Genomic DNA, 12,898 nt, shown 5'->3' on the forward strand with positions numbered 1-12,898 from the left:
GGGGACTGTTTAAAAAAAAAAGTAATTTTTGTTAAATGTACATGCATGTACATTTTATAAAAATAAAATGCTTAAGGTAGACTTGAATATGTAGTTTTTTACTATTTTCCTCTTTAAATAATATTTCCATTAATCAGCCAACCACATGCCAAATTTTCTGGGATAAGAAGGTTTCTTGATTCTCTGTTTTTATTCTTTGTGTGCACAGGAGGAGTCAGGTATTCCTAGGTCCCAGTCCAAGGTGTCAAATCCCATCTCATTTTTTTTTTGTTTTTTTTTTGAGACAGGAGCCTCAAGCTGTCCCCATTGGTAGTGTGCCATGGCATTTCAGCTCACAGCAACCTCCAACTCCTGGGCTCAAGCGAGTCTCCTGCCTTAGCCTCCCAAGTAGTTGGGACCACAGGCACCTGCCACAACGCCCGGCTAACTTTTTTTTTTTGGTTGCAGCCGTCATTGTTGTTTGGCGGACCCAGGCTGGATTCAAACCCGTCACCGTGGGTGTACGTGGCTGGCGCCTTAGCCACTTGAACCACAGGCGCCAAGCCAAATCCCATCTCATTTTGAGAGTTACCCATCGATTCACTGACAGGCTGCTGGTGACAGCTGATGTGGCCTTTGGTGCAGTAGTTAGATATGGAAGAGCCCACTGCCAGGTACATGAACCTAAAAGATTTTTTAAGGCCAGAGTGTTCCAGTTCATTTAGCTCTGACATCCTTTGCCAAATGTTTTGGGTTCTTTGCATAATTTTGATTGCAAAATTATACTCATAAAACGGGAGGCCAAGGATGAGGGGCAGATGCATGGAGGTGATGTTTGTGTATATAACAAGTGATAGATGCCTTTACCTTTCAAGACTTATCTACTTCAACAAAATCCGTTCTCCATTGTTTTTTGCCTGAAATTTCTACACTCTTCTTTACAAACGGAAATAGCGATTCTCTGTAGCTCTTAGGCCTTCCAAGTCACTAAGTGCTAAGATCTCAGAGTCAGAAGTCAGTCTTGCCACATTTAGTCTTGGCCCAACTATGAGAAATCAGTCAGTCAGCTGTCTCCAAGGATAAATGATACTTTGATGCAACATAATAAAACCCAAGATCACCAGTTTCTGGTTTATAATCTGGTCACATTCCAAGGTTTTCTCAGTCAAGAGCAGTGTGCAAGGGGATGACATTAGCAGAAAAAGGATATTTTAAAGGGAAGCATTTGGATTTTAAAGCTTGTCAATAACAAAACAAGACAAATCAAATTTGTCATTTAGAGAAATGGTGGAACCAATTTACTTTGCTGAGCATACATTAGACACAGACGGACTCACAAAACCTCTCCCTTCAAGGCAGAATTGGATTTCCACATTCAGGATTTTAAAATGCAGAGAAAGTTTCTTACTGATTTTGACAACAGTAGAAGAGTGTTATTGACTGAATTGTGCCCCCCCACACACTCATATGTTGAAGCCCTAGTACCTCAGAACATGAATGTATTTGGAGATGGAGCTTTTAAAGTGGAGATGAAGGGGCTGCTGGGGTGCCCTAATCCAATCCAGACCGGGGTCCTCACAAGAAGAGAAAATATGGACACAGAAGAGGCACCAGGGATGGGCACACACACATAGGAAAGCCCATGTGAAGCACAGTGGCCATCTGGAAATCAAGGACAGAGACCCCAGAAGAAATCAAACCTGCAGACACCTCAGTCTCGGACTTCCAGCTGCCAGAACAATGAGAAAACACATTTCTCCAGTTTAAGCCCCCCAGTCTGTGGTGTTTCGTTATGGCAATCTTAGCAAACTCAATACAGGGGGGAATCCATTTGATTATCTACCATCTTGGGGGTGGGAGGATGTTTCAAACACAAGCAGTTAGCTAATTAATTCAAAATCTGACCTTTCAATATAGAATCCATCCTGCCATCCTTTGTCTCCAACTTAAATATCAACCATCCCTTGCTCTCTGAGAGTAGGTGACACAGGAGAATGCGGGAGGAAATTTCGAAGGCAGCAGGCACACCAAGCTAAATCCCACGCTGTGTGCCCCCATCATTCAGGGTTCGTATGGACCTCAGTTAGCTTTTTTAAATGGGCCATCCTCAAGTATTCATAAAAAGGATATATGGATTAAGATCCAACTAGCGTTTACCAGTTGCCCGGCTATTAGACCTTGTAATGACAGCAATAATATTAACGAGCACTTATACATACACAGCACTGTTCTAAGGGCTTTATGCATATTTGCTCATTTAACCATCACGTGAACCTGGTGAAGTAGGTAGTATTAGCCCCAATTTACAAATGAAGTAACCCAAACTTGAAGAGGTTAAGAGACTTATAAAAATGTAGTTAACAATCGTACTGATCTCATAGGTTGTTGCAATATACGTCAAGTATCTCAAAAGGGACCTAAGACTTAGTAACATTCAACAAATGTAATTTATATTTTTATCAGACTGCCTCTCTGATCAATCAAGGTAAGATGGAATTTGGGAGTTAAGAGATCAATCAAGGTAAGATTGAATTTGGGAGTTAAGAGATACTTAAATGCCATTCATCTGTTTCCCAACTATTTATTCAGTAATTACCGCGTCAGGCAGGGTGCCAAACCCTGGGTAATAACGAAAAGGAAATACCACAACCAAGACGTCTTAGAAGAAAGGCAGGAAAGATAAGCCAGGTTGTTAGCAGTGATTACCTCCAGGAAGTGAAACGGGGGAGAAGTGACCTCCAGGTTTCAACTTCATACGCGTCTGTACTCTGACTTTAATTTTTAATAAGCAAAAATTGATTTTGTAATTTAAAAACCAGTTGAGGAGAAAAGATTTTCTAAAAACATGAAGGCTGAGATTGTGATCAATCAACCTCAGTCAATGATTCAAGAAAAAAAGAGGCTCGGTGCCTGTGACTCAAGTGGCTAAGGCGCCAGCCACATACACCTAAGGTGGCAGGTTCGAATCCAGCCCGGGCCCACCAAACAACAATGACGGCTGCAACCAAAAAAAAAAAAATAGCCAGGCGCTGTAGCGGGCGCCTGTGGTCCCAGCTACTTGAGAGGCTGAGGCAGGAGACTTGCTTGAGCCCAGGAGTTGGAGGTTGCTGTGAGCTGTGATGCCATAGCACTCCACCCAGGGGGACAGCTTGAGGTTTATCTCAAAAAAAAGAAAAAGAAGAAAAGAAAAATCTATGGCAAGTCCACCTTGCAAAAGATGAAAACACAAGTAGTCTCTGCCTTCAAAGGTTTACAATCTGCTTGGGCAAACAGGACCAAAGTTACCCCCAAACACAAAGCAGTCAGTAAACGCCTGGTGAGCAAGAGCAGCACAAAGTTCAAAGACTAGATAAGTGGTCTTTAAAAAATAACAGTCTGGGATGGCAATTAGCAAAGCTTTATTTAGCTGATGAATTACAGATCTGGGGTTTCCATGAAAGCAAAAGGAGGGTTTTAGGCTGGAATCCACCTTTGGTCACCTGAATATGGAAATCAATCCAGCAGTCAGTAGGGAAATGAATAATCAGAAAGATGGAACTCTGGCCCTTGAGTTTAATGCTCCACTTTATATAAAAAGTCCTGAGTCTATGACTAAGAATTGAATTTTCAGGCAGGTCACAGTCATAAATCAGAGATGCGTCAAAGTACTAGAACCACTGCTAGTGAGCTTAAAACGGAAAAGCCACTGCATTGATTCATCAGTAGCTGGACACGGTTAACATTTACCAATTTGATTTAATTGGTGGTTTAGATCTGTTGTCCCACTTGCTCCTCACCTGCACCCCACTATTTACCATTGCCAGTGGTCTCAAGGTCATCTTGACATCCTCCATGCTAGCAGAATGCCTGGCAAAATCCTGAAAGGTTTACTCAGGTGAATCCAGTGACTCAACTTGATGGCTTTTCTCCAATGACCTTATTGGAGCAAAACATTAATATTGACCTGGGCCAGGTGCCATGGCTCACACCTATAATCCTAGCACTTTGGGAAGCCAGGAGGATTTTTTTTTTTAAAGACAGAGTCTCACACTGTTGCCCTTGGTAGAGTGCTGTGGTGTCACAGCTCACAGCAACCTCTAACTCTTGGGCTTACGTGATTCTCTTGCCTCAGCCTCCCAAGTAGCTGGGACTACAGGTGCCCACCATAACACCCGGCTATTTTTTTGTTGCAGGTATCGTTGTTTAGCTGGCCTGGGCCAGGTTCAAACCCATCAGCCTCCATGTATGTGGCTGACGCCCTGCCCACTGAGCTATGGGCACTGCCCCATTTTTATTTTATTTATTTTTTTATTTTTGAGATGGAATCTCACTCTGTTGCCCAGGCTGGAGTGCAGTGGCATGATCACAGTTCACTGCAGCCTTAATCTCCTGGGCTCAAGTGATCCTCCCACCTCAGCCTCCCAAGTAGCTGGCTACATGCCACCACACCCAAGTACATGCCACCTACAGGTACATACCACCACACCCAGCTAATATTACTTTCTTTCTTTCTTTCTTTTTTTTTTTTTTTGGTAGACAGCCTCACTATGTTGTCTAGGCTGATCTCAAATTCCTGACCATAAGTGATCCTTCTGCCTCAGCCCCTCAAAGTGCTTAGATTATAGGTGTGAGCCACCAAACCTAGAATACAACAAACTGGTTTTTTTTTGAGACAGAATCTCACCATGTTGCCCTGGGTAGAGTGCTGTAGCGTCACAGCTCACAGCAACCTCAAATTCGAGGGCCTAAGCGATTCTCTTGCCTTAGCCTCCCAAGTAGCTGGGACTACAGGTGCCCACCACAATGCCCAGCTATTTTTTATTTGTTTGTTTGTTTATGGTTGCAGTTGTCATTATTGTTTAGCAGGCCCGGGCTGGACTCAAACCCACCAGCTTTGGTGTACATGGCTGGTGCCCTACTCACTGAGCTACGGGCGCTGAGCCTACAACAAACTATTAATAGCAACTGTTCACATCTGCTTAAGATTCCTCAATGAAAGTATATTATTTGCATAATAAAAATTAACAAAGCAAAAATAATCATTGGTGTTTACATGTTGGCTTCTTTTTTGCTAATTTAGCTGGACACGGCACCCTGCCTCACTAGCATGGTCACCACCAGCAGACTCAGGGGAAAAAAACAACCTTGAGGCTCAGGAGACCAACTCCATTTGTGGCCCTCTGATGAGGGTGGCCTTCCTCCCCATGGGTGTACAGAAACAAAACCCATAATACTCTCATCGCTCACCTCAAAGTAACAGGCTACCACTAACACTTTAGAAACAAACCCATAATACGCTCATCGCTCACCTCAAAGTAACAGGCTACCACTAACACTTTGGTTTTGTTTTCTTCCTTTTACATCCTTAGCTAAGCATCAAGATATACTAAAAGGATAAATTCTATGTGCAAAAAAAAAAAAAAATACACATTATTCTTGGAAAGCAGGACATAATAGGGCTGCTGAAAACAACTGGATATGGAACAGAAAATGCAGGTTTTAGTCAGAAAATCTAGATTCCAGTTCTGATGTCAGTCAAGTCCTTTTCCTTCCAGATGTCCCGCCTATGAGAATGCAGTTCACTTTATGTAACACCTACCATTGACCGGGTGCTGTTTGTTAATGGAAGGACCAATGACACTGTGCAAGTTTAAAATGGGCTTTGCAGAGGTAACACAAGCAGAGTAGGGACTGGCCAGCCTGCTCCACAGGTGCTGAAGGAATCAGATGCCACCCACCTCTCCTACCTCTCAGCTGGTCACTCACTGTGATATCTCCCAGGTGGGAAGCTGCTCAACTGACCAGAGTCAGCGCCTGCTTGAGAGCTCCCTGGGCTTGTGAGGAGGCTGCTCTACTGTTGGTTTTCACTGACCTGCTGTCTTATTACATCGGGCAGGGCTCTCACCCCTGCAGTCACTCGAGTTCGTGGCCGAGCTGCAGGTCTTATACTGGGGAGGAGGCGTGCCTACGGCTCTAAGGGGCCACTAAGCAACCCCACCCCCCACCAGGTAAATTTTACAAACTATATTTAAGTCAGGCCATCTCAAGTTTGAAGAAAACCCAACCAGTCCTTCTCAAGCAGTAACAATTACATCTCCATTCAGTGGTTCTCAACCTTCCTAATGCCGCGTCCCTTTAATACAGTTCCTCGTGTTGTGGTGACCCCAACCATAAAATTATTATCGTTGCTACCTCATAACTGTAATTTTGCTACTGTTATGAATTGTAATGTAAATATCTGTCTGATATGCAGGATGTGTTTTCCGATGGTCTTGGAGGTCGCGCGACCCACAGGCTGAGAACCACTGTGTATCATACGTATGCCTTTTGCTGAGGGGCCGGAATGAAAAAACGCTGACCTCAGCCATAAATGAAGTGTTTAAAGTTCAAATTCTCCCTAACAATTAGGCCAAAGAACTGGGCATTTTGTTGAAACCCAAAGCAAAGTAAATGGATACGTGGGAGGTACACATTGAATGCCCCCCACAAACACACACAATATGCTGAACTTGGCCTTTCCCACTAAGCAAGGCTGGGGGGATACTCACCCACACACCTTTTCCCATCCTCAGCCAGAGTGTAGCCGCTGTAGCACTGGCAGACGAAGGAGCCTGGCACGTTCACGCAGAGCTGCTCACAGGCATGGTCCTCCGTGGCACACAGATCCTGGACTGAGGCAAAGTAGCACCATTAGGACGCAGCACCGGGGGAGAGGCCCTCTCAGCACTGGCTACACAACGAGCAGCCTTGTAGCACGTGCCAAAATGACTCTTAAAAGCATTATAAGGATTAATATGTGATTGTCCTAGGAAGTTTGGAAAACATAAACAAGTAGATAAAAGAAAACCCACCTGTAATCCCCCCCACTTGTACTCCTACCACCCAGACTCCTCCCCTTTTCCCCCTCGCACTTTCCCCCCACTTGAATTGAATTGAGTTTTCTCTTATGTGGGTGTATATTAGATTGTCTACTGGTTTCATATTAGTATTGAGTACACTGGGTACTTTTCCATTCTTTTGATACTTTACTAAGAAGAAGGTGTTTCAATGCCATCCAGGTAAATACAAAAGATGTAAAGTCCCCATCTGTTGGCTTGGCACCTATAGCTCAAGCAGCTAAGGCACCAGCCACATACACCTGAGCTAGCGGGTTCAAATCCAGCCTGAGCCTGCCAAACAACAATGATGGCTGCAACCAAAAAATAGCCAGGCATTGTGGCAGGTGTCTGTAGTCTCAGCTACTTGGGAGATGGAGGCAGGGGAATCACTTGAGCCCAGGAGTTAGAGGTTACTGTGAGCTGTGATACCACAGCATTCTACCCAGGGCGAAAGCTTGAGGCTCTGTCTCAAAAAAAAAAAAAAAAAGTCCCCATCTGTTTTTATGGCTGAATAGCAGTCCATGGTATACAAATACAACAATAAAAATATTTTTTTCAAAGTTGGAATAATTAATTGCCTCTATGAAATACAGTAAACAGTGTTTAATTAATATCAATTTATGTTTTCTTTCTTTCTTTTTTTTTTTTTGAGACAAAGTCTCACTCTGTCACCCTCAGTAGAGTGCTATGGCATCATAGCTCACAGGAACCGCAAACTCCTGGGCTCAAGCTATTCTCTTGCCTCAGCCTCCCATGTAGCTGGGACTACAGGCACCCAACACAACACCTGGCTATTTTTTAGAGACAGGGTCTCGCTCTTACTCAGGCTGGTCTCGAACTCCTGAGCTCAGCTAATCCGCCTGCCTAGGACTCTCAGAGTGCTGGGATTACAGCTGTGAGCGACCAGGCCCAGCCTAATTTATATTTTCTTACGTCAATGAAAGGTGCTCTGAAAATATCTTGATGGCCCTGGAGAACTGTCAGTTTTCACAAGCGGCATTTGCACTCGTTGGCATCAAGCTCCCCCTCCTTTGGGATCTTGAAGTGCTGTGTAATCACAGTCTCGCTGATGTACACCGAGATGATTCAGCGCTTTGACATTCTACAGATGGGGTGGCTGGTGTAGGAGCCAATCAAAAGACCTGCTGTTCCACCAAAACTCAGCCAGTCTAAGAATAGCCCTGAATTCCCACATCGGCACCGTTCCCTTTGGAGATAATTTCTTCAGTCCATTTGCTTACCAGAAGGATGTTTGAAAATCCTCTTTGTGCTCTGTTTATCCCAGTGACAAATGAGGAGGATGGAAAAGCCAAAAGATGTTAGGTAGGGGTAACAAAGATTACCAAGAAGTGGATGGAGGGCCATCTGTGGTCTTATTTTGGTCAGATGTTTATTACATGTCCACCAAGTGCTGCGCTCTGGCTGTCCATACACATGCAGGGTGGTAATGCACTCACAGAATACATCTATTGCAATAGGACTAAGAACATGTCAGAGAGTGAAAAGGACAAAAGCCTCTTCAATCCATCAGTCTAGGGCACTATTTCCCAGCAAGAACAGCTTGGATGGGCCCGGCACAGTGGCCTCATGCCTGTAATTCTAGCACTCTGGGAGGCCAAGACAGGAAGATGGCTTGAGCTCAGGAGTTCAAGACCAGCCTGAGCCAGAGCAAGACCTGGTCTCTAAAAGCAGCCGGGCATTGTGGCAGGCGCCTATAGCCCCAGCTACTAGGGAGGCTGAGGCAAGACAATCACTTGAGCCCAAAAGTTTGAGGTTGCTCTAAGCTAAGACATCATGGCACTCTACCTAAGGTGACAGGGTGAAACTCCTGTCTCAAAAAAAAGGTTTAGGCCTAAGATTCCACAAGTGAGAATTCTGGTTTTAAAATCCTGAAAAAGAGCATTTTCATGCCCAAATCAATTAAGTATGCGAATGAAATTAGAGATGCAAAGTCCTTTACCTCTTACGAGTAGGTTTCTGTCTTAGATTTCTAGTGGGAACCCCCAAATGGGACTTCCAGTGGATTTTGATGTAAGGAAAACACCAAGAACCGGAAAAAACTGCAGCCAACGTGAAAAGCAAAGTGAACAATCAAAGAATAACAAAACCTCCAGTTAGTTCTAAGCCCCAGGCAGAGATACCGCCTGAATCATAGGCTATTCACTCATTGACCGGATAAACACACGTTGAGCACCACTGTGTCCCAGGCGTGGGGGAGTCAGCAGTGGGCTACCGAGAGAAGGGGTCCCGCTGTTGTGCAGCGTGCATTCGCTCTGGGTTAGTACACGAAGGTGTGAGGCAGCACTTCTGGCTAGAAGAGCAAATGCAAAGGTCCTGCGGGAGGACAAACCTGCCCCCTTTGAGTAACTGAAAGGACGAAGTGGCTAGCAGATGCCGTGTAAATAACTACAGTATGAGGTAGAACGGGACAGAAACCCCTGAGAGAGATGCTGACACAGCTATGGGAGTCAAACAGGGAGAGGCGCAGGGGCGCGGAGACAGAGAAATGGCATTCCAGGCTGGGAAGTGTGAGTCAGTGTGCAGAAGCAGAGGAAGGCAGGACAGGTGCGGATGGCAGCTGACTCCACACGGGGAACTCCAGAGGAAGAGGCAAGAGAGAGGATGGGGCAGGCTGCGGACGCCAGATAGCAGAGGGCTGTCTGTACAGGGGCTGAGCCATCTGCACGCCATTCAGCAGCAATGGGGACCACGGAGGGCTCATCCTTAAAGGGGGAGACCTGCCATCTCACCTGAGTTGGACTTCTGAGAGAGAGACCTGGCAGCCCCACAGAGCTCTCAGCTCTGGGAAACTTCAAGGACTTCTAGCGCAGTTAAATGAAAATCACAACTTTGGGAATGGCAGTAGGTTTCTGAATTCCGGGTTGAGTTTGCCTGCATGGTGATGGGGATTTAACCTCTTGCTATGGGCGTTTTCAGTGTTCTTGGAGCTTGTGGCCTCACCCATCAGTGTCAGCACCCCCTGCACTTTTCCCCTGTTAGTTACATATGTGTGTATGTAGTGACAGGTTTGCTGTGTCTGTGGCACTAGGCTCCCAGCCCAACGAGTGGGCAGGCAGCATCCTCCGCACAAAGTCCTAATGGCTAGAAAGCGACATTCCAGCATGCTGGACCCAGCTGCCCTCCAAAGTCCCAAGTTGGTCTCTGGAGGGGAGGTAGCAGGGCCCTCCCACTCTCTGCTGCAGAGACTGCTTTGCCCCCTCAGGGTCCCACAGGTACCTCTTCTAACCGTGGTTACCTAGGAGTGCTGGGTGTACAGGTGACTTTTATTCTCCTACTTAGAATCATCTCATTTCAAATTTTCCAAGAGTTTTTATATAACAATAATGGGGACAAACCAACATATTATATTATAAAAGAACCCTTTTAAAGGTAGCATTTCAAAAGCAATGAACCAGAACCTTGAAGAAACAATCATTTCTTTTCCAAAAGACTTCCTTCCCTCTCCAGGGCAGATGGAGAGAGACGATGAAATGCTTATTCCTTTTAGGACAGGCTGGGACACCCCCATAAAGTCTGTGAATAACAGCAAGGTGCCAGCTACAGAGGCAGCAGTCCCCAACCTCAGCTTCGCATCAGAACTGCCTGGGGACCTTATGAAACTCTTGCTGCCAACATACTGCCCACCCCCGATCAGATCAGATATGTTGAGGCAGGATTCGGGCAGCGGTGTTTGCTAAAACTCCCTAGAGGGCCCAGGGTACAGCTGGGCTAGGTGTCACTGACCCTAACAGATACAAAGTCCCCACACTCCTCCAGGGGGAAGGTGCCCAGACCAGGAGTCAGTCGCCCCCTTTATTAATTGAGATCCCAACACTCGTCTCCTCTCTTCATTAATCTCAGGTGACTGCTGCCTTGCTCCCTTCTCCAAGTGGCTAGAAGAGCCTCAGACTCCTCCTGGAAGGTGCAAAGGTAGTGGGCCCAGGTGGGATTGACGCTCACACTCCAGAAGGAATGTCCCACTAACAGAAAGCTTGCCAGTTGGCTTCGTGTGCACTGTCCTTTTGTGCTGTTTTTAGAATGTCGGGGATTTATGGCCATAAGTGATTTGTACTGACCCAGGGGAAACCATTGAGGGATTAATCTAATTAAACAAGGACAAAAGAATAAATACAGACTGGGTTCTGACAAAACAACTTTGCTGTTTTTCTGGCAGTGGTCACTTCCTTTTGAAACAAATACAGATGTTTTTGGAAGATTCCTTATGCTTTTGGAAAACAGCACTTCTTTTAGCTGGGAGGATTCTGCTGAAGGGTGAGAAGCTCTGGGTTCTGAGCACCCATTACCCCTGGCACAGCCTTCCACCTTCCCCACATGGTGACCGCCCTGACTGCTCACAGCCCCCATCACATGTCACCCCCTCAGGGATGCCTTCTCCAAGATGACTGCCTTTAGGCTTCCTACCCTGGGCCCCCACAGCACCAGAGACATGGCGCAGCCTAGCATGCATGCCTTTATCCCATGTCACTGGGAGGACTTGATCACACGTCTGTCTGCCGATAGCATGAGCTGGTCTGACCCAGAGCCTCGTGTGGAATCCCAGCACACACATGGTTGGGCTCTGAAAGTGTTTATTTGCTGAATGATAACAAAGGCCCGTGTGCTTCACCTCCTAACAGGGATGTTCCCAAAGTCCTAAAAATACTCTTCTCCATCAGAAATGAGTCCTAGGAAGATGAGTGAGATGGGAACAACACTCTCTCCAAGTATATGCCTCTCCTCTTCCCCAGCAAGAGGTATTCCAGTCCCAGAAGAGGGCTCAGAGTATAGAGCCATCACCAGAATGGCCATGACAGCGAAGGAACCTGTGTGCCTCAGTATCTGTGCATCCCACTACCTGCCACAGTGCTTGGCACAGCCCATGCCCACGTTACACCAACAGACCCATCAGGGGTTCCTAACTCATCACTCCTACCTAGGCTGTGAGCTCCGTGAGGGACAGGGCTGTCTCTCATGAGTCATGGCCTTCCCTGTAGAGCCTGTATAATACCATGCATTCACACAGCCGGGGCTTAGTGGCCATCTATTAATTTGATTTGGCAGCCTCTCTTCCTGGTCAGCCTAGAGCACTGTCTCAATTAATGAATGTCATTGGGCAGAAATGGGACAGCTGGGAAGAAAGCAAAGTGCTCTTTAACTTCCCTTTAGCATGGCTAATTTTCACCTTGGGGTCAAGGATGGCAGCAGAAACTTGGAAGCCATGGGGCTTCTCCCTCTCCTGCACCTTTCAAATGCAATCAATCCTCAGATCTCATTGACCCACTTTTCTTCACCTCCCCTGCCAATGTGGAGCCACCGTCATCTCTCAAGTAGACAACCATGGCAGACTCTTATTACTGGTCTTATTGTATCCATCCCAGCCCAGGGTTCCCCTGCAGTCAGAGTTATCAACTCCTGCTTCTTGTCTGCTTAAAACTCCCACTGCTCTAGGATGAAGTCCAAATCTCTAATATTTGGTCAGGGTACTGCACGATCCATCCCTTCACCTCTCCGATCTTTTCCAGTGGTCCCTCTTGTTTTCTCTATTTCATCAACTTTCCTCTCCATTTTCCAAATGAAGCTTTTTCATGCCTCAGGGCCTTTGCACATGCCATTCCTGCTTCCTGGACTGTTCACACCCCTTTCTTGCCTCCTTTTCACCCATTTAACTCTTATACACCATTGGGATTCACTTGAAAGGCTACATTCTCAAGGGACTCTTACCCATCAGGAGTCAAGTCTTCCCTCAAGACTTCCCTTTGTAGTCCTCACCACCATTATAAGTTAATAATTTGAGATGAATTATTTCACATCTGTCTCCCCTGTCACATGAGGGCAGCCACCATATTTGTCTTATTCAACACTCTAGCTCAAATATCTGGCATGTGGTCAATTATAAAAAAAATTGTGAATGATTGAATTAATCTGTTCAATCATGAAATGGTTCAAAGTGCTAGAAAACAACAGTGAATAAAACAGATCAAAATAGGCTCAGCACCTGTGGCTCAAGTGGCTAAGGCGCCAGCCACATACACCTAAGGTGGCGGGTTCGTCCAGCCTGGGCC

At 45.9% G+C, this 12,898-nt stretch overlaps 1 protein-coding gene across 1 annotated transcript in view; it reads right to left on the bottom strand.

Annotated features, from left to right (window-relative positions):
• The window catches only part of MATN2 (matrilin 2), a 147,285-nt gene that overhangs the window by 54,166 nt on the left and 80,221 nt on the right, over nucleotides 1-12,898 (bottom strand). Inside the window, exon 5 of the mRNA XM_003782459.3 lies at nucleotides 6,507-6,629. Coding sequence (XP_003782507.2) covers nucleotides 6,507-6,629 — 123 coding nt within the window. The remainder of the gene's footprint in view (nucleotides 1-6,506; nucleotides 6,630-12,898) is intronic.

Source organism: Otolemur garnettii, unplaced genomic scaffold (genome assembly GCF_000181295.1).
Source record: "Otolemur garnettii isolate 467f Iridium unplaced genomic scaffold, OtoGar3 scaffold00004, whole genome shotgun sequence".
Lineage (NCBI taxonomy): Eukaryota > Metazoa > Chordata > Mammalia > Primates > Galagidae > Otolemur > Otolemur garnettii.